The sequence below is a fragment of the Astatotilapia calliptera genome, chromosome 17 (genome assembly GCF_964374335.1).
Source record: "Astatotilapia calliptera chromosome 17, fAstCal68.1, whole genome shotgun sequence".
Lineage (NCBI taxonomy): Eukaryota > Metazoa > Chordata > Actinopteri > Cichliformes > Cichlidae > Astatotilapia > Astatotilapia calliptera.
This window is the reverse complement of record NC_137438.1, coordinates 21,724,873-21,744,075: the sequence shown is the minus strand read 5'-3', so window position 1 is coordinate 21,744,075 and position 19,203 is coordinate 21,724,873. Positions and strand designations below refer to the sequence as shown.

Below are 19,203 nucleotides of genomic sequence, written 5' to 3'. Positions count from 1 at the left end.
GTGTGTGTGTGTGTGTGTGTGTGTGTGTGTGTGTGTGTGTGTGTGTGTGTGTGACGGCTTCATTTCTCTGGTGTGCACTGAATAATGAAGCATGGTGCTCTGAGTAATGGAACACTATCTGACCACTGACCCGGTCCTGTCTCCTGGTTGGATGCCACCCTGTGCCGTAGCCACAGGTTTGCCCGAGCTCTTTGCCCCTGCAGGAGGAGGAAAGGCACAGCTTGTCGCTTCAGTGCTTCTCGAATAAAAAATAAGCTTCTGTTTGTTACTGTGGGGAAATTTGCATAAATTTAATGAGAAGTTAATGGGCAGTTTAATCGACACTTGTTGCAGGTTTCTTCAAAATGTAATCTTTTTTTTTTTTTTTAGAAATACTGTTATTTATTTATTTTTTGCACCTGCTAAATTCTATGTTCATGTACTTGATATCAGCTTTCACATGACTCTTTCTGATTTGCCTCATGTTGTTATTCCACTTGTGTAAATGTAGAAACCTTTATGTGCTTGAAGCCACTGTTAACCACTGGATGTACCTGCTCTAGCAGCCAGGATATATTTGATTTAAAAGGCTTGAATTCAGGTAGGAAATGCTTTGTCTCCTGCCAGCTGGCATTCATAACAGCTTCAATTTATCAACTGGCCCCACTAGGACACTTGTGTAGGGCCAATTAAAGCACACAAGGAAGCGCTGCAGCATGGGCTGCATTGGGGGGGCAATATTTTAGGACTTGGGTCCCAAATCATTGGTCAGAAAAGATTGATGGAGGCAGATGTTACATTCTCCAGCACGCAGGTGCTTTATTTTTGGTCACTGGACAAGGTCATTTACTAGTTTAACTCCTGGTTGTTACGTTTCTTCCATTTTCTTTTCGTTAATGCAGACAATGCACTGGGAAGTTGGCGGGTTAAAGAGATAATATCCAATCAGATGGTATTAGTTAATTTATGAATAGGTATTTTATAATATTATATTCTGAAGGTCTCATTGTCTGGAAATACACATAACTGTCTGTACTTTTGTGCTGTTATTCCTTAATCACTGTGAAGGGACAGCTTTTCCACAACATATATGTGAAGTCCAGCTCATTAAGGGAACTTTGAGCTGTTTTTAATGACTGAAATACTTCTGTGGACACTCTTTTTCTTTTTTGAGAGGTACGTGTCCAGCATTGGAGCAATAGGGATTTCTCAAAGAATGAATTGCTGTAACAGAGGTGGCATAAACGGGGTTACAGACTTATCACATCGTTTTGTGTTATTGTTTGTATTGAATCTACCTAAATGTCATTATCACATCTGAGAGTGTCTTCTGGTTCAGAATGAGCCTTTGGGGGGTGACTATGCTCAGCAATGAGCCTGATACAGAAACGTCGATGACTTCCAGACCATTTTATAAACGAGAGCTTCTGCTCTGCTTGAGGAAAAGAGAAGAAGTTGGGGGGAAAAAAATTGAATAAAAAATAAATATTTTATTACAGTACTGTGTTTGGGGTGGAGAGTGGTGGGGGTGGCTTCAAAGGTGGCTAAAGTGTGAGAAAAAGCACTGCACCCCATCGCCTTTCTCTACTTTCTCTAATTGAGCTGCATTTGTCAATTCAAAATCCAGTCCAACATCGACAACCATGAAGATAACTTTTTTTGTCTTCTTCTTTTAAAGAATGATAATATTTTTTAATGACTGCCCATTAACAATCCACACTTTCCATTTGGCTGTCGTCTTTATCTCGGTCTATCGGCCCTGCAGACGAATTCACCTTGGCTCCTCTCGCAGCCTGAATCAGTGCAGGCAGATTTAGCACGACGGCCTCCAGCAGATACAGGACACACAAATTCACACACTCGCTGCAGTTCTGTGCAGACTGGGAGGAGTGGTGAGTGGGGATAAGGTGCGAGGTGCCAGCAGATGTTGTTGAGCTCCTCGGCTGGATAGCGCGATGGCATGAGTGTGAGATAACAGAATATCTGATAATTTGCCCAGCTCCCTGTCAGCTTTGCAGGATCAAAACCACATGTACTTGTGAGAAAGCATCAGATTGTGTGTGTGTGTGTGTGTGTGTGTGTGTGTGTGTGTGTGTGTGTGTGTGTGTGTGTGTGTCTGCCACATTTCTGAGCATGCTCAGTGGTTCCTGCCACATCAAAAAACAATACATGTCATGTTCATTTTAATAAAGTAATGTCTTAGTTTTAGGAGAAAGAGCACTCGTAAACCTGCAGTTTTGAACACTTTTCCTTGGAGACAACTTAAAGTGAGCTGTTAGGGCTGCAAGCACCGTGTTTAGTGGTTAATCAGCAGCTAATTTCTTTACCAGTTTTTCATTTGCTTCATAGCACAAGACCAAGTATAACAGCACATCCACACACATTGGGCGATCGTGGCTCAAGAGTTGGGCGTTCGTCTTGTAACCGGAAGGTTGCCGGTTCGAGCCCGGCTCCGACAGTCTCGGTCGTTGTGTCCTTGGGCAAGACACTTCACCTGTTGCCTACTGGTGGTGGTCAGAGGGCCCGGTGGCGCCAGTGTCCGGCAGCCTCGCCTCTGTCAGTGTGCCCCAGGGCGGCTGTGGCTACAATGTAGCTGCCATCACCAGTGTGTGAATGTGTGCGTGAATGGGTGGATGATTGTGTATAGTGTAAAGCGCTTTGAGGTCCTTAGGACCAAGTAAAGCGCTATACAAATACAGACCATTTACCATATTCCACAAATTATTTAAATAGCTGCTCTTATTACCTGTAGAATAAGTTAACCAGATGCCTCTAGAAGAAGGGAAGAAACCTCTGGATGAATGAGATGGAGTGCAGGGATCAGAGGTCAGAAGGGGATCTGATGGCAGTGTAAGTTTGCAAAATGTAACTTGAAGGAGGCCGACTGTAGCTGAGTCTACGATCTGGTGACTCGAAGATGTCTAGTAAATAAGACAGGAGTTGCAGTACATGATTAGATTATTAGAAGGCCTGACCCCAGCATACCTGAAGCCTCTCCTGAAATTGGAAATCAACACTGAGAGAAAAGTAGAGCCCAGACTGAAGCAGCTGACCTGAGAAGGTGTAAGGCAGTGGGAGGGGAGGGCCTCCTGTGGCTCAGATTGAGTGGGTTCAGGTTAATTTATTGGTTGATTGATCTTGTTGGTGGGTCCATGTTTTAACTACTTGTTTGCTTTATATACAAGATAAACAGAATATCTCCGTCTTATAATCAAAGCCAGCGTGAAAGTTCCATTTATTCTTTCTAATGGTCAGCAGGGGGTGACTTCTCTAAAAAATCAAGTTACAAAACAGCTATAGAAATCTATGGGCAACTGGTCCTGCTTCTCTCTTCATCTCTGACCTCAGTAAACACTTTTCAAATGAGATTATGGTCTTAATCACTAGTGTATAAACCTGACTTCCCTTCTCTAAATAATGGTCCCTATTGCATATATTAGGTCATGCTCTAAACTGAAGGTTGTTGGTTCCATTATTTAGAAGAGCCACTCCCAAAAGTCTGGGCCGCAGCCCTCTGTACTATATTTCATCCTGAACTCAATCAATAGTAGGAAATATAATGGAGCAGGTGCCAGAAGAAAAGTTGCCGAAAAACTTGAACTTGACAAGGGTCTTAAGTCATAGGACAGAAAATTCTTGGAAAACTTTGTTAAACTTTTCTGGGAAGGAAATCCGTTTATATTGATTTAGGTCTGCAACAGCCTGCGGGAGGTCCAAGGCCTCAACCTGGGCTCTCATTCAGTCCACACTAGAGTAAAATTACTTGGGGATCTCATTATCAGGTAGGAATTTACCCATGAGTTTCCGTTATTTGCAGTTCATTCATACAGGACAAACAAGGTCTGTGTGTCAGTCCCATTTGGCCAAATGCGTCCAGAGAGGCGGAACTGTCCAGCTCTCACTAAAACCTTGGAGAAATGTGTTAGCTTTCCACTGTCCATGAATTATCCCCTCCACTTATTCCACAAAAGAGCACAAAAGTGCCTTGTCCACACAGATCTTCCCTCTGCAGCAGCGTTTATCTACTGCTGTTATTGAGAAGAGGGAGGGGGGATTTACAGCAAATCTAAAGCAAGACTGCAGCCTGCTCCTGGTCAACACCATCAGTAGCTCACTGCATTATTCAGCAACCTTCATACTCTTCCTCTCACTCTCTCTTTCTTTCAGTCGAGGAAAAAAAAAAAAGAAAACCTGGTTCATTCACATATTCAAATTCTGCACCAGGAGCATCAGACAAGAACACTTCTTGGTGTTTTGCATACCAGGAACACCATCTGTAGGCATTTTGTGCGTGTTTGCATGGCTATGTGTGTGTTTTATATTTATTCTGGCCTGGAGCTTTAAGAAAACTACTACACGCTGTTAAGCTAAGGAGGGACTGGCAGATAGTCCAGACCCAGCGGGTGTTGGGCTAAAGCTGACCGCTGACAACCACATTGCAGCAGAAGGACTAATTGCCTGCCTGTCGTCAAAAAGGGCAGATCTGCAGCACACTTCATACAGTGGCGTATCTAGAAAATTTTTGTTGGGGGGGCCAGGTAGGGGCACAGATTTGGAGAAGGGTGGCAGATTTAATTGGCAGATAATGTTTTTAAAAAAAATTCTACCAACCCTTAACCATAATTCAATAATCCTATAAACCTAATAACCGAATGCACTTTTAACTCTTATTAGAATGAGATTTTAACCACTACGGTGCAAAGTTTTTAGATACTGCGTTGATAAAGTACAAGAGATACAATCAGTGCTTTGTCAGTGTTTACTCAGCATTCAAGGACAGCAATATTTGCATAGTATTTTTACTGACATATACTGCACATATGTTTTGGGCAAAAACATTTTTGAATATTAAAATACGAACATTTGTAGCAAACAATTGACAAATTAGCCATTCCAATGCAAAACTTTCTCTGCCTGTTAAAAAAAGAAGATAATCTTCTCACAAACTGGTGTTTGATTTTGAAACAGGAAAAAAGTGGAGAAACAACTGAAAAGACTAATATTTGAATAAAACCTGAAAGCAAGTAAATACTTTCTATGCTGCCTTATGGTAAACTTTGGTAATATTGATAAAGAACAACACTGGCTGATGATGAAATACATTCAGCTGGCATGGTGACACTGCCAGTATAACCTGCAGGGCTGGACTGGGACAGAAAATCGGGCATTTTGACTACAGACCGACCCACCAGGTATTAAAGCCATAAAGCCTTTGAATGAAAACAAACCTTGTTGTGACAGTGATGTACAGTCTTTTTGGTATATGTATGATTTCTATACATTTTACGTCAGATAAAAACTTTGGTTGTAAGATTTAGATAATTATTTAATAAAAGCTAGATATTTTAAATGAGAATAGGAAAGAAAAGTATTTCTTTGTGCCCCCTTTCCCTGTTAATGCCCTACCTGGCCCCCTGGCAAAACTTTGCTAGACCCGCCCCTGCACAGTTACCAGCTGTCAGCTACATAAAAAAGGATCCTGGTGGGTGGTCTTCATGTTTCCCTCTCACCAGATATCCAAACCGACATCATGACCAGCAGCTTTACAGCTGTGGCTCCAGCAAACATCAGCTGATACTAGAAATTAATATTAAATAAATTCTAACAACAGCCGATCAAGCTTAAACGTGCTGCTGTTGTTTAGCGCGACATCTGCTGGTTTCGTCTTTCTGGCGCAAAGTGGGCGATAAACAAACAAGAGAGAAAAGCCGATCAGCTGATCATCGATCAGTTTCATGATTGAAGTAGCAACAGGAGAGGGAGGATGAGAGAAGAGGCAGCTGTGCAGCGTAAAGACAGAATAAATCCAGCTTTGTGTCTTTTTCCATTCTAGCTGAAGTTCGGGACAAACTGCGTCTCTTCTCAGCTCAATACGAAACGTGTAATATTTTCTCTGATTGAGGGACCATTCCATTTTTTTAAGGAGCCGTTGGCAACTCTACTAACTAACCTTATGAATAAAATAAAGTTCACTATCAGTAACATCATAGCAACCGAACAGCTGTATAAAAACTCCAAGCTGGCTAGAACGCAGTATGAGTTATTGCAACTGACAGTAAAAAGTCAGCACAACGAAAATAAACTCCACCTAAACTTAGTTCATATCTGACCCAGATAGACTGCAGGTCATAACTTCTTACCTGAAGTTCAGTTCACCTGACACTCGGACTGGCGGCTGCCTCGGGGCTCTCCTCCTGCCTCCCCTTCCCTCATCCACCTGCTGCCTCTGTGGAAGCCCCGCCATAGCCACCACCAAACAACGGAGTTATTTCTACACATCGACCTGCATCTGGCCAATCCACCACCTCTCATTGTTCATGCCGTTACAAAAAAAATAAAAAATAAGTCAAATAAGCCCGATGGCCAGTCCAGCTATGTTAACCTGCAACCAAATCTGCAGCTCCATACAGCAATGTTACGACTTAGATTACATCTTATAACTCATAACTCTTATGTTAGCTCCCCTCTGTAGCATACTGTCTGAAATATTCCACGGCTGCAATAATTCTTTAAGTGTTATTTTTTCCTTGGTATTCTAATTTCGCCGAAGTTTACTAAACTCAACAAACTTAATATTACTTACCGGGACATTTATTCTGTCCTCATTTTCTTTCACCGAAAAATTGTTTCCTGCAGTGACGTCTTTCGTGCTTGGCTCTCCTACCTTTGCTAACGTGATGCACATAGCGCAGAAGCCGATGCTGCATTCACTTACACTCGGATATCTGAGCGTCACCGTGAAAACATAATCGGACATTTGATATTTGATTGAATTTTATTGTTTTGCCTTTGGGGTGGCACCTGGGGTGGCCAGTCTGGTTGGGGGGGTGGCCTGTGCCCCCCCAGGCCACCCCGCTGGACACGCCATTGACTTCATAGCGCCGCTGTCGACTCTCTTGGCAGAACAGTGCAGAGTTTAGCCTCAGACAGTGGAGTCATTTAAACGTTGAGGCTTGTTGTATTTTTCACGGCTTGTGTCAGATTCAGTCGGCTGTATTGATCGCTGCTTTTGGTGCTTCACACCTTCTCTTATTAAATTATGTATCAAGTGATGCAACAGGCCTTCAGATATTACTGAGGCTGGGCTATTACGAGGGAGGTGTTTGACTGAGTATACATTATATAGTGCTGTATAACTATACCAGATTATAACAGGAGCTTTTTGCAAAAACCAATGTAGCTTGCAGATGAGAATAGCGAAGCTGGTGCTTGATAATTGCCAGAATCTTCTGTAGCTACACAAAGAAGTTTGGTTGACGTATGTAGGAAAATGGCACATGGCTTCATTGCTCTGACTTCAGCTTCCTTCAGTTTATGGGCTGAATGAGAAGACCAAACAAACGATCCACTCTCAGATGTCACATCGGGAAGAATTCATGATTTTCAGTGCATTTGAACTCACTCATTCACTCATTTGAACACAAGCAGGTAGCAACATCTGGGACTGAATAATGGAGCCAGTGTGGAAGTACTATAAACTGCAGTTCCTCTAACGGCCAGTAGAGGCTGGCTCTAAAAGTGATTCAATCTTCATAGTCTCCCGTGTTAAAATGTCCAACTCTTTATGAAAACTCTTCAATGGCTGATTTTGTATAATTTAATTTAATAATCCATTTGGTTACTGAAGTTTAGGACGTGGCCTTTCATGACCTGAGACAGGGCTCTGTATTTATAGCTAGACGTCCGCTTGGCTATTTTATCACACTAAACTGAAACATTTAGAGCATCATAATGGAATTGCAAACAATATGACTTTTGTTGGGACTCAGCCCCTCCCAATAAGGTTGTGTTTCGGTTTCAGTGAGTGAAAATTTAGTATCTCATCAGATTGTTACTCTTGTAACAATTACTCGTTATTACAGTGTTAATAACGGGTCTCCAGCCTGTAAGCGTCCAGTGTTCCTCTGTTTCTCAGCCAGATCTGCCCTCTCCCTCATTTGTCACGTCCAGTTTCACTTCATGCCCAACTTGAACTTGATTGCTGTCCTCTTCAGGGTAGTCTTACCTCCAGCTGTATTTGGATCACTCACTGAAAGACCCGTTTGAATTTCTTACCTGTGCACGTTAGTAATTTTTCCCTGAACTTTAAACTTGTGCAGACCAACCTTAATCCTGAGTTGCATCACTGTGGATAAGAGCTACGACTCGTGCTTCAATTTAAAGACCATTCAGAATATTCCCAAGTTGATGAATCATGTATTTGTTAGCCCACATTACCCCTTTGCTTCCAAATTCCAAAGGCATCTGGGGAAGAACATTTGGACCAAACGACCTGGACTGTGCTGGAAGCCTTTTTTGTCTGCAAAAATTTACTTGCCACCTACCCTGCTCACCAGATTTGGCTCCATGCAACGCAGTGGAGGTCATCAAGCATTCGTCCCAAATGCTCACATGCACACAGTCACATTCAGATCGAGGGTAAGACATCAGGAGCTCTGGTAGTGGTGTATTGCTGCATAACCTGCATCCAACCCTGAAGGGAATGGCTGTGTAGTTTCGATATTAATTTCATTTTATTTTATTTTATTATTATTATTATTTTTTTTTAATAGGTGCAGTCTCTAAACTTTTTGATGGTACCTCTTATACCCATTTTATAACTAAATCTTGGATCCTTTAAACCTGTCTGGCTTTCTGCATCATTTCTGTCAACAGGTCCGACCTCTTGGTCCTAATGTTCCCACCCGACTTGTCCTCGGTCACGGTGCTGGATCCGTTTCCGTTCATGCTAACAGACTTTAGCAATCTGGCTTCATCAAGTTTCAATACTGCTTACAGTCATGCTTCTCTACACAGAAACGGTTGCTCTTTTGCTCTAAAGTATGCTTAAAAAAAATAAATACATAAAATGTGGTCAGCTTTCATTTCCTCTGTCCTCCTTGGGATCAGGAAGCCACACTGCTTTGAAGCCCAGAGCTGTGCTTATAATTGAAGGCAGTGTGAATACTCCAAACCACAGAAGCATCTTTTCTATCGTTTGTCATCTCCACATGCTGACTGTTAGAGGATGACAGATAATTAAGTCAGCTTGGTGGGATGTATCCTGTAAATTAGCCGCAGTCTCCTGTTTATGCACAATTTAAATCCACTGGGGTTCAGTTTGTCCAGCTGAATGGGTAATAATACTCCAGCGTAACGCAGCACCGAAGTCAATCCAACCTTAATAGTTGTGTAAAGGCAGTAAAAAGAATTGAGTATGTGTGTATTTGTGTGTAGTCTCTTTGCATGCCAGAGAAATAAGGAAATGCTCTGTAACGAGTGAGGAAGTTGTGCTGGTAGCCTTTGAGGAACAGTGATTTGAGTCACTTTCCCTGAACTACTGTTGGAGCTTCATTCATCTTCCTGCTCATCTGAGTGCATTTATTTTGTTCCTATTATGTGAGAAATGCAGCTTTAAAGTATTTTGCATTAAAAAAAAAAAGTGATCGGAAATGAGTTCATGTTTTAAAAAAAAAAAAGGAGGGAAAACAGCCGTCTGATTGTTACTCTCCTGAGGTAGTTTGACAGGCCTGTATTTAGCTCTCGCTGCCTCTGATCTGCACCGCATTTAGTCTCTTTGAACAAAAACGATGGCGTGCGGTTCTTTTACAGGCTCCTGTTGGCTGATAGACGCCTAATTCACCTTGTGGTAACTTGCAAGTCTGCAAATCTGCCACTGCTGCATGCAAATTTAAAAAAAAGAAGCCTTTGAGCTCGGTATTCATAAACTAAGATGGTATTAGTTAGCATTTAGTTCTTCAGGGTCAGTGGGATTATTGCTTTACAAATGGGCTTTGATATGGGTTAAATGATATATTGATGTAATTGTATGTAGATTATTAAAAGTTTTAAATATCATAATTTTTTTTTAAAAAAAGGAAAGAAATCATGAATAAAATGAGTAAATAATCGACTCTCAGGCTGCCCTGCAGGAGGCTGCTTGTTCCGCTTGTAGGTTACTGCAGCTGTTCTCAAATAAAGTCAACACCTGGCACTTCACTGCATTCAGACTTACTTTGTATTTGTGGTACAAATGAGTCTGCCCTCATGTAAAAGCACCCGTTAGCTCTGCATAGCTCGTTGTCTTATCGTATCAGTGGCTGATCACAGTGAAAGTCCAGCAAATGAAGCCAAACTGAAAAACTGCTCTCCTTTCTAGATCCTAAATCTATCTTTTCTGTTCTTGAGTGCAGCACAGAGCACCAGTCTGCTTAGCCAGCATTACCCAGCATGCCTTTAGTGCAATGTTATAAACCTGCGGTTATCAGTAGCTGTGGCTCAGGAGGAAGAGCAGGTTGTCATCCAGTCTGCTTGCTAAAATATCCTTAGGCAAGCTCCTGAACTGCAAGCTGCTCCTGATGCGTTCTCCGGAGTGTGAATGTGTGTGACTGTTAGATGGAAAGCCCTAGAAGAAAGAGTTTCTATAAATGTGTGTGAGAATGAGGCTTGTAGTCTGAGTACGGTGTGCTATATAAGAACCAGTCTGTTTAGCACACATTGTCTGCTTCACGGGTTATTGTGTGGTGTGAGGTCTGACCTGTTATAAATTGTCTTTTATCGTATAATAAGAATCAGCAGTTAGAGGGATGCACAGTCTCTCAATCCACTCCGCTCCACAGTGACATGAATTTTTAAACCAGAAAAAAATACTGCAAAGTAGTTGCTACGTTCTCCAGGGGATTTGTGGGCAAGCAACAAAAGGAACGAGTCCTTCTATTGTATCGCTGAAGAGTCTACTCACCAGTGATACTCTTATTGCTTTTCAAGAATATGGGTCCAATAAAACTCTATCGTAAGTTTTTTTTTTCTTCAAGTACTCTAAATGAAATCTAAATGTAAAGATTTTGCAAGTTTTATTTTCCTTTGCAGATAAAACTGTATATTTGACTGCATGTTGTTCATATATTTTTATTGAAAGTGTGTGTTGTGTGAGCCTGGTGACTAGATCAGTCCTCAAGATAGTTCCAGTACAACTGCGCTGCAAACACACACAGTTAGGATGAAACTACACGACTGAACTTGGGATTATTTTTCAGAGTAGTGACTCGTCATGAGTCATCGTGAGCGTTCTCTCGTATGTTTTGTGTTTTACTTGCTGCTTGATGGTAGTTTTGGCTGACAGCACCAGGCTCACCCACCAAACTGCCTGATCTCACATACAGACTGAAGACAGGAAACAGATAGGGGTTAAAGGTCACATGTTCCATCCCTTTTTTAACAAGGTGATGTGAGCCTCACGTTTCTTAGTTTTTTGAGTTTCAGCTCAGTGATGTTTGCAACAGGCCTGGCTTTTGTGTGGTTCAAATGCTCGTTTGTAGCATTTGAGATTACGGATGATATTTTGTTTATGAACCTACATGCATACCTCTTATATTAGTCAGTATTCAGTTAGCTAACACTGCCACTGTTTTATGGTTTGTTCCACTTTATAGGAAGGTAGGGCTAGCTGTAGCTTTCTTTCTTTCATGGTGACTGTCAAGTCGGATTATAACCACCAAGAAACAACCAATGACAGAAAGAATCCCTTGATAAAAAGATGGTTTCCAGGTAGACTGTGCAAGACATTGTCCACAGAACTGCAGTATTCAGCCATTATTTTAATTCTTTCAGCCATTATTTAATTCTTTAAACTCGATTTAAATGTACTTTTGATTTATTTACTTTGGGTTTGTTTCCAGTTCTGTATCTGAGGACACAAGCTTTGTTTCAAAGATTTCAGTGCTGATATACTTCAGTGTAAATAAGACTGAGATTGTAGTTTCATGGTGTAAATCTGTATATTTGTCTGTTTAAAATTCAAAAGCAGAGTAACCCTTTAAAGAGAGATGAGCTTGCAGACAACGCAGAGGAGCTGAAAGCTGTACAGCCCCACCCACTCGTTTCTATCAGCTGCAGAAGTGATAACAGCCCTTCAGTCCCATCACAAACACACACTTCCTGTAACGATGCCACACACAGATAGAGCTGAGATGACACGACTTCTCTTTCTTTCTTTTAGTTTGTTGATCATTTTTTCTTTTTTCTTGATCATTTTCATGTTTTTATCTTTCTTTTTCCTTTTTCTTTCGTTCACATTTTTGATCTTTGTCTTTATTTCAGTTTTTCTTTCTCCATCGGTCTTTCTTTCTCCTTCTTCTTGATGTGTCTGTCTTTCTTTTGATCTTTTACTTTGATCTTTTGCTTCTCTCCTTTCTTCCTGATCTTTCTTTCACACTTTGTCTTTGTCTTTCACTTTCTTCATGTTTCCTTTACTTTTTTTCTTGAACTTTCTTTCTCTTTGTTCTTTTCTTCACATTTGATCTTTGTCTTTACTTCAGTTTTTCGTTCATTGTGTTTCTTTCTTTTAAGCATTCTTTCTTCTTTCATTCCTTTCTGATCGTTCCTTTTTTACTTTTTCTGACTTTCTTCACATTCTTGATCTTTCACGCTTTCCCTTTCTTGAGCGTTCTTCTTCTCTTCCTTTTTTTTTTTTTTTTTTGTTGCTTGCGTTGCCTGTCGCTCGTTTCCCCAGCACCGCCCTGCCTCTCATCTTCGATACGCCACATCATAAGCCCCGTCATGGTACATCACGTCCATTTCATAATGAAGTTTTAATGGAAACTGTTTATCATCATACTGCCATTGTCTGTCTCTCTCACTTTTTCCCAGCTTGCACACCCCATGCTCTCTGTCTCCCAGAAGCAGCACAGCAAAACCTTTACACACATTTTTGCTTCATTAATAAAACATTGCTTTGTCATGAGCGGTAAGATTTTGAGTTTTACAAGTACATTTTGTAATCCTACGTGGAATTGAAAGAATTCCTCTGATTCACATTTTATTTTTGTGATGTTTGGAAAATCTGTGAAAGTTTCATCGGCTGTCTGGAAACAGCGATTCCCTCTGTCCTTTCTGTCTCCCTCTCTATGATGTGCTGAATAGAGCTTGTTGTTGTCGTTGTGTTGTTGTGTTTGGGTGGAGAATGTTGTGAGTGGGAACGGCTCACTCCTGAAGTCAGATTTCTCTGTCCGAGTCTGTCTGTCTGTGAAACAAACGGCAGCATTGTGACAGCAGCAGCAGCAGCTCTGATCTCACTTCTCTTTGCTGCTCGCTCATATTTCCTCTCTTTCTGGAGCACTGGGTAGTGACAGTGATGGGATGAGGTAGTGTATGTTATCTCCTGGTGTTTTGGACTTGGCTGAACCGTGACCGATGCGGACTAAAGCTCGCTCGGACGATCCACAGGATGTCTTGAAAAGAGGTAAAAGAAGTCAATTGTGGAGTTCCACTCAGTTTCTCTGTGTTGTTGGCATGTACATAGATGGTATGTGAGGGACATTCTAGCTGGGTGCCTTATGATTAGTATTTTTGGTCTAAATGGATCATATAAATTAATATTAAACTGGTCTGTTGGCTCACAATGTCCTGCTGACGTGGTTTTAATTCAGAGCGTCTTGTGATTTTTACACCAGTGATTGCAATGACTGCCAGATAATCATCTCCTTTCCAAATGCAAAATCCAGTGAAAGTTTAAATATTGGTCATAGATTCTGACAATATATCTGTATGTACGTTTTTCTTTTTTTTTTAAGACTTCCAAAGTTAATCAGAAACTTGACACTCTCACTGTACTGTATGTAGGCCACTACACTACGGAGGACCAAAGCTGCTAAAATTATATATAAATATATAAGTAAATAAATGGGTTGGTCAATACGCTAGCGTGCAATTAAATAGTTGCTGTTTTTGTTGTTGGCCTTTATTTAGCCATTAACCCAATGGCATACTGCGTTGTTTTTATTTTGATTTCATGATTTGTACTTAAATAGAAAAAGCACTTACTATATCTGTAATTTCTTTCACGTATATATATTTTATATGATGAAACTGGGCTAAAGTAAAATACTGACTGGATTTTATTGGATTGGATTTTAGGTTGAGTTTGACTTTTTGCTCAAGTTTTTATTAGGTGGGACCATCTGGACAAAATCTCCTGTAGAACTGTCAACTTTCTGACAATTTAAATGCAAAAACCTTTCATGATTTAAACTTTTTGCCATCCATACAGACTGTGTGTTTAGTGAACTCATGCTAATATTACAGTTCATTAGGATCTAACAGCTAAGACCAACTTTACACCATGCAACTTTTCAAATGATTTCAGTGTCACAGACAAATGTCAGATGTTTGCCCATCATCTTGATCATATGGTCTTGTAAAAAGTCAGTCAGAGGTTTCTTATATCAGTCTTTTTCACATTTGGATTTGATGTCAGTCCTGACGAATTACTAGCATAGCTAGCGTGGAGGAAGGTAGCAGCAAAGGGTCGACAGCTTTTGCCAAAAAGTTTCCGCTCCGTTTTTCAAGACCTGCTGTCCTTCGAAGTTTTCCACCAGAATGCGTGTAAATAATTTCCTGGACGGCTCGGTGGGCTCTGCAAAGTCTTAAAAACCGATTTATGACACAAGCGCCAGGTTCTGGCTTTTTCATTCTAATTCCTTTCGAAGTCTTCTAGTGCACAGGAGGCATGTGAAGTGTTACACAGACTGGTGACACTTTGCACACAAACAGCAAATGATGTCACCGCACTTAGTAGAAGATAAGCAAGTGCAGACATGTAACAGTAAACTGTCATGTGCCACTTCCAAATATAAAGCCCTGACAGCGGAATGATAACAATGTGTGCTGATAGTGGATTGTGAGGTACTGTGGACTGTCTGCTGATAAATTTGTGAGCCTTCTTACATGAAGGTGCTACAAATTAAATGACTTTGACAAAAAACTTTTTTCTCCTTTTTTTGGCTTTGTTGAAACAAGCAGAATTTTAACTTCTCCTTTATCTTAGCTGAGAATGTGCCACGGGTAATGTGGGAGTTAATTATTTGTCTGTAAGTCTGGTTGGAGTCTGTGATTATTGGTTGCTGGGTGTCATTCAGAGGTTTGTGTCACGTTCCTGCAGTTGCGTTGAGGTTGGAAATGAAGACTGGGTGAGGCAGATGATTGTTTTGGAGGCACAGTAATAACACATGCTTCTCTAAAGTTGCCTCATCTGTTTGTTGTGAAGTGCGTTACTGATGCAGTACTTACCTAAAAGAGCCGCTTGTTTCAATCGAACGTTAAGTAGCATTAATATTGTGAAATTGTGGCTCCATAGTGTAGCCATTTACACATTTGTCTAACAAGTGAAAGCTTCAGGAGGAGACTGAAATCCCTTTGGGTGCAAAGATCTGCCAAATCAAACATGCGGAGCTGCCCGATGTGGCGACCCCTTGTAAATAAGGGAGTGGCTGGAAGTACCGGCACAGCTTGCAAACATTCAATATTAGATGTGGCTTTCATGGGAAAACTAGTGATGCAACAACAGAACAATGTGTTGCAATAATAATCATGTTTTTTAACACTTACACAAGTGTTTGATCTGTAAAATGTTTATTGTAAGTGCTAAAAACCAAGTTACAGTCACAGCCAGTCACTCGTTATACAGTTTTTTCTCGGAATTCTGACTTTTTTTCAGAATTCTGGAGAAGAAGAAGAAGAAAAGAAACGTGCCCATTTAAAAAAAAAAAAAAATTTCGGTGGCCCTAATCCACTTCCGTACACAGACTGCCTTGTAATAATAAAAAGGAAAATTTTTGTTAAATGACAGAATATTTCCTGTTCTTGCTCTAAACCAGGGCTGCCCAATCCCAGTCCTCAAGAGCTACTATCCTGCAGCTTTTAGATGCATCCCTACTCCAACACAGCTGAATCAAATGGTTTGATTACCTCTTCAGCATGCCATCGTGTTTGGCAAAGGCCTGATAACAAGCCATTCATTTGATTCAGGTGTGTGGGAACAAGGATGCATCTAAAAGCTGCAGGACGGTAGCTCTCGAGGACCGGGATTGGGCACCCCTGCTCTAAACCCACTGTAATTGCGGTGCCTTATGTAAAGCACAAGTCACTCAGATAAATTTGCAGCAATTAACTTTTGGGGAATTTAGATCTTATGCACAAGTAGAGCAGGGCGATATGGCCAAAAATATTTATCACGATATATATTTGAAAATTTGCGATAACGATATAACCGACGATATAATTGATGCGAGACAAAATACAACTCCACAACATTACTAGCGCAAAAAGACAACCTTCCATTTATTTTCACTTAAACAAGAAGCTGGTTTTTATGTACATTAAAGCTTTATAAAAATGTAACAGTGCAAATGCAAATTCCTTGCTGAAAGTTTAACCAAAAGGCATTTCCAGTAGAAATGGGCTGACATATCCTGAGCATAACCATGTATAATATCCACTGAAGTTAAAAAGAGGTGCTTTGCAACATTAAACTGCAGTGTGCAGTACGCATTTTTCGGACCATAAGGTGCACGGGATTATAAGGCACATTAAGCGAAACAAAGCAGTCAGATAAATCAAACTTTACTAAACTCATTCTTCTTGCTTCCTCCACTTCTGTACCATTGATTCATTAATGTTGAATTCTCTGGCAGCTGCTCTATTCCCATGTTGTTGCAGTATATTAATGACTAACCTCGTATTGTGGATGGATTATCTCAGTTGTTCTCCTGACTGAAGTTTGGTCCGTTTACAACATCCTGCCATGCGATTGCATTTGTCTCTAACCATGAAGAACCTTCACGTTAACTTTTATAAGTGGAAAAGTGTTAGTGTTCGTCCTCCAGCTTCACTGTTTATGTTATGCTAACATAGCTGTGTCGCTAGCGATCACGTAGCACATCATTATATACCAGCTAGCCCAACTTCAGTAACCCTACAAACGTCACTGCTGTTTAGTTTCCTGTCTTCATTTATGTTGGAAGTGATAGCAGAACTGTACGTTTGATTTTTTTCAGAAATCTCTCAGTCAGAACATGCAATATCATGCTTAGGTAACTAGCGAAACTAGCGAGCTAACTTCCGCTAGCTTCCTGCTAACGTCTAACTCCATTAAATGTAATAACTTTAGTTTTCATGGATGCCTGGAAGTTAAACTTCATAGTTACACCTGGTAAAGCAGCAATGCTGATCGTTTTATTAAAGATGAAAGAATTTAGACAGTTTTTAACTCTAAGTGATGCTGCAGTGTTGTTTGACCTGAAGCATACGGAGTTTAGGACCCAGATTACTCCCAGATTTAAGAGCATCTTAGTCCGACAAATACGACAATAACAACGGCCGCTTGCATGTTCTGCAAAAAAATGTGCTTTGTCGTGTATCTGACGGACAAACACCAAACCAGTTCCACATCACGGAAGTTGCACCATTTTTACAAACCAATTCTGGTTCATCTGTTTCACTCAACAATCGGCCATGTGCGTATGAAAACAAAGGCACTGCGCATGCGCGTTTTACTCCCATTCTATCGCGATATTTCATTTTCCTATCGTTGCCTAACATTATACCGGTATTACCGTGAACGGTATAATATGGCCCAGCCCTATGCACAAGTTATAAATGCAAAAGTTCATCTTTCAGTAAAGAAAAATGTGCAAAAGTGTGTTTTAAAAGTGTACAGACGTGCAGCTTTTCAACCTAAAAATCGACGCGCAGAGGCTGCCTCATCTTTTTAAATGTCAGGCTGCCGCAAACTTTCAATAGGCCGAACGGTTACAGAAGTGAAAACCCTCCGGAGTTGAAATCTCTGCAGTAAAACGTCCAGCTCACCTTTACTGGAATATACTCAGTACAAGACTTTACTCCTGTTTTGAATTGATATTTATATCACAGATGAGGGGATCATTGGTTTGCATTGTTTTTAACACATTTTGCATGTTTAGCAAGCACACAGTGAACATGCAGGTCTGAATACAGGTCACACGTGGCCGTCAGCTTCAAAACGAAGTGTGAGCACCGAAACAAAAGGTGGGAAATTAGTTCTTCTCCAATCAAGCCTGTCCTCTTTTATCATAGTTCTTATAATTATTCCTTTTTCTGAACAGATAGCATCTATGAGAGGGTAAGAGATGCACTGACAATGGGTGGAAGAGCAGCAAAGAGCTTTAACAGGCGAGGACTCCTTAAGATAAAAACAAAGAGGGCTCATTACAGCAGCCAAAAGAGGGCTGAGAGAACAAGAAAGACCGTGGTTATGCTTGTCATGTTTTACATTGTCAGGGCTGGTCTTTAACAGCAAGTGATAAAGAGGAAGAAAAACAAAAATACTCTCCACAACACTTCCTGTCACATGGTTAGAGCGGCTCCTAGAGGAATTATCAGCTGGAGGCTTCATCCTTGCATCTGCTCTTAAATTTCTCTTAAATATAGATGTAGTCAGTTAAAGCCGGGGCTCGTTGCTTACGTCTGTTTACGTTATTTCAAGTAAATGTTCCTGCTCCATATGTGCATCTTAAAATCTTCTAAAAGAGCTGTGCATGATTAAGAGTTCAAAATATGAATTTTTATCTTGTGCCAAACCTTGGTGCAGACCCTTAGTGGATCCACAGACTGAAAGAAACCTCTTGGGCTACGGTTGGGCCATTTGTGTGCCTTACATGGTCATATTAGGCATGTTCATTTCCAGTGACATCACACAGAGCTCAAAGCAGGAAAAAGTGTCTGAAACTGAGTTTTCACATCAGTTTGAACCTGACCTCGATATTTAAAACCTTGGCCATGTTCAATATAGTAGAACACGGCAAAGTGTTCTATATGACAGGAAATGACCTCCGGCACGGTCGCCCCTCCCTGACCTTGGTTCTGCTGGAGGTTTCTTCCAGTTTAAAGCGAGTTTTTCCTTCCCACTGTCATCAGTTGCTCAATTGTATTATTGTAGGGTGTTTACCTTACGATATAAAGCACCTTGAGGTGATTACTGTTATGTTTTGGTGCTATATAAATGAATTAAAATAAGGAAAAGCAGAAAAGGTCTTCTTTAAAGAATATTAACGTCTTAGGTTGTAGTCCAAGAAACAGCCATTTACTCTGATTCTCTGTTGCTCCTGAACATTTGTCATTTGTCAAGCATTTCAAATTTCTCGGCATGATTCTTTGGCAGCAGGGGACCCCTTCCTAATGAAAGTCTGTCAGAAGGGTTAGCAGCACCTGAAGCCAGCATTAAATCTGTTTCTCTGTTAAAGCTTTTATATTCCCCCAAACCACCGTGAAGTCGTTCTTTCACATACCTGATGTGCTCAATATGCTGATGCAAGAGGCTTTAGGGCTGCAAGATTACATTATAGCAGAAAATGCCGTGTGAGCTTCCTGCCTGAGAACTGCACTCACCTGTTCAGTGGTAAACCCCACAGGGGGGAAGTGGTACCTAACTTC

The 19,203-nt window shown here is 40.9% G+C and overlaps 1 protein-coding gene across 6 annotated transcripts in view; it reads left to right on the top strand.

The window, feature by feature from the left end:
* usp6nl (USP6 N-terminal like) overlaps window positions 1-19,203 on the top strand; it is a 106,284-nt gene that overhangs the window by 42,491 nt on the left and 44,590 nt on the right. Inside the window, exon 1 of one of the 6 annotated variants that reach the window (XM_026148322.2) lies at window positions 11,383-13,198. The exons of the other annotated variants lie outside the window; for them this stretch is intronic. Coding sequence (XP_026004107.1) covers window positions 13,150-13,198 — 49 coding nt within the window. The 5' untranslated portion in view covers window positions 11,383-13,149. Of the gene's footprint in view, window positions 1-11,382; window positions 13,199-19,203 lie in introns of those variants that run through there. 6 annotated transcript variants of the gene reach the window in all.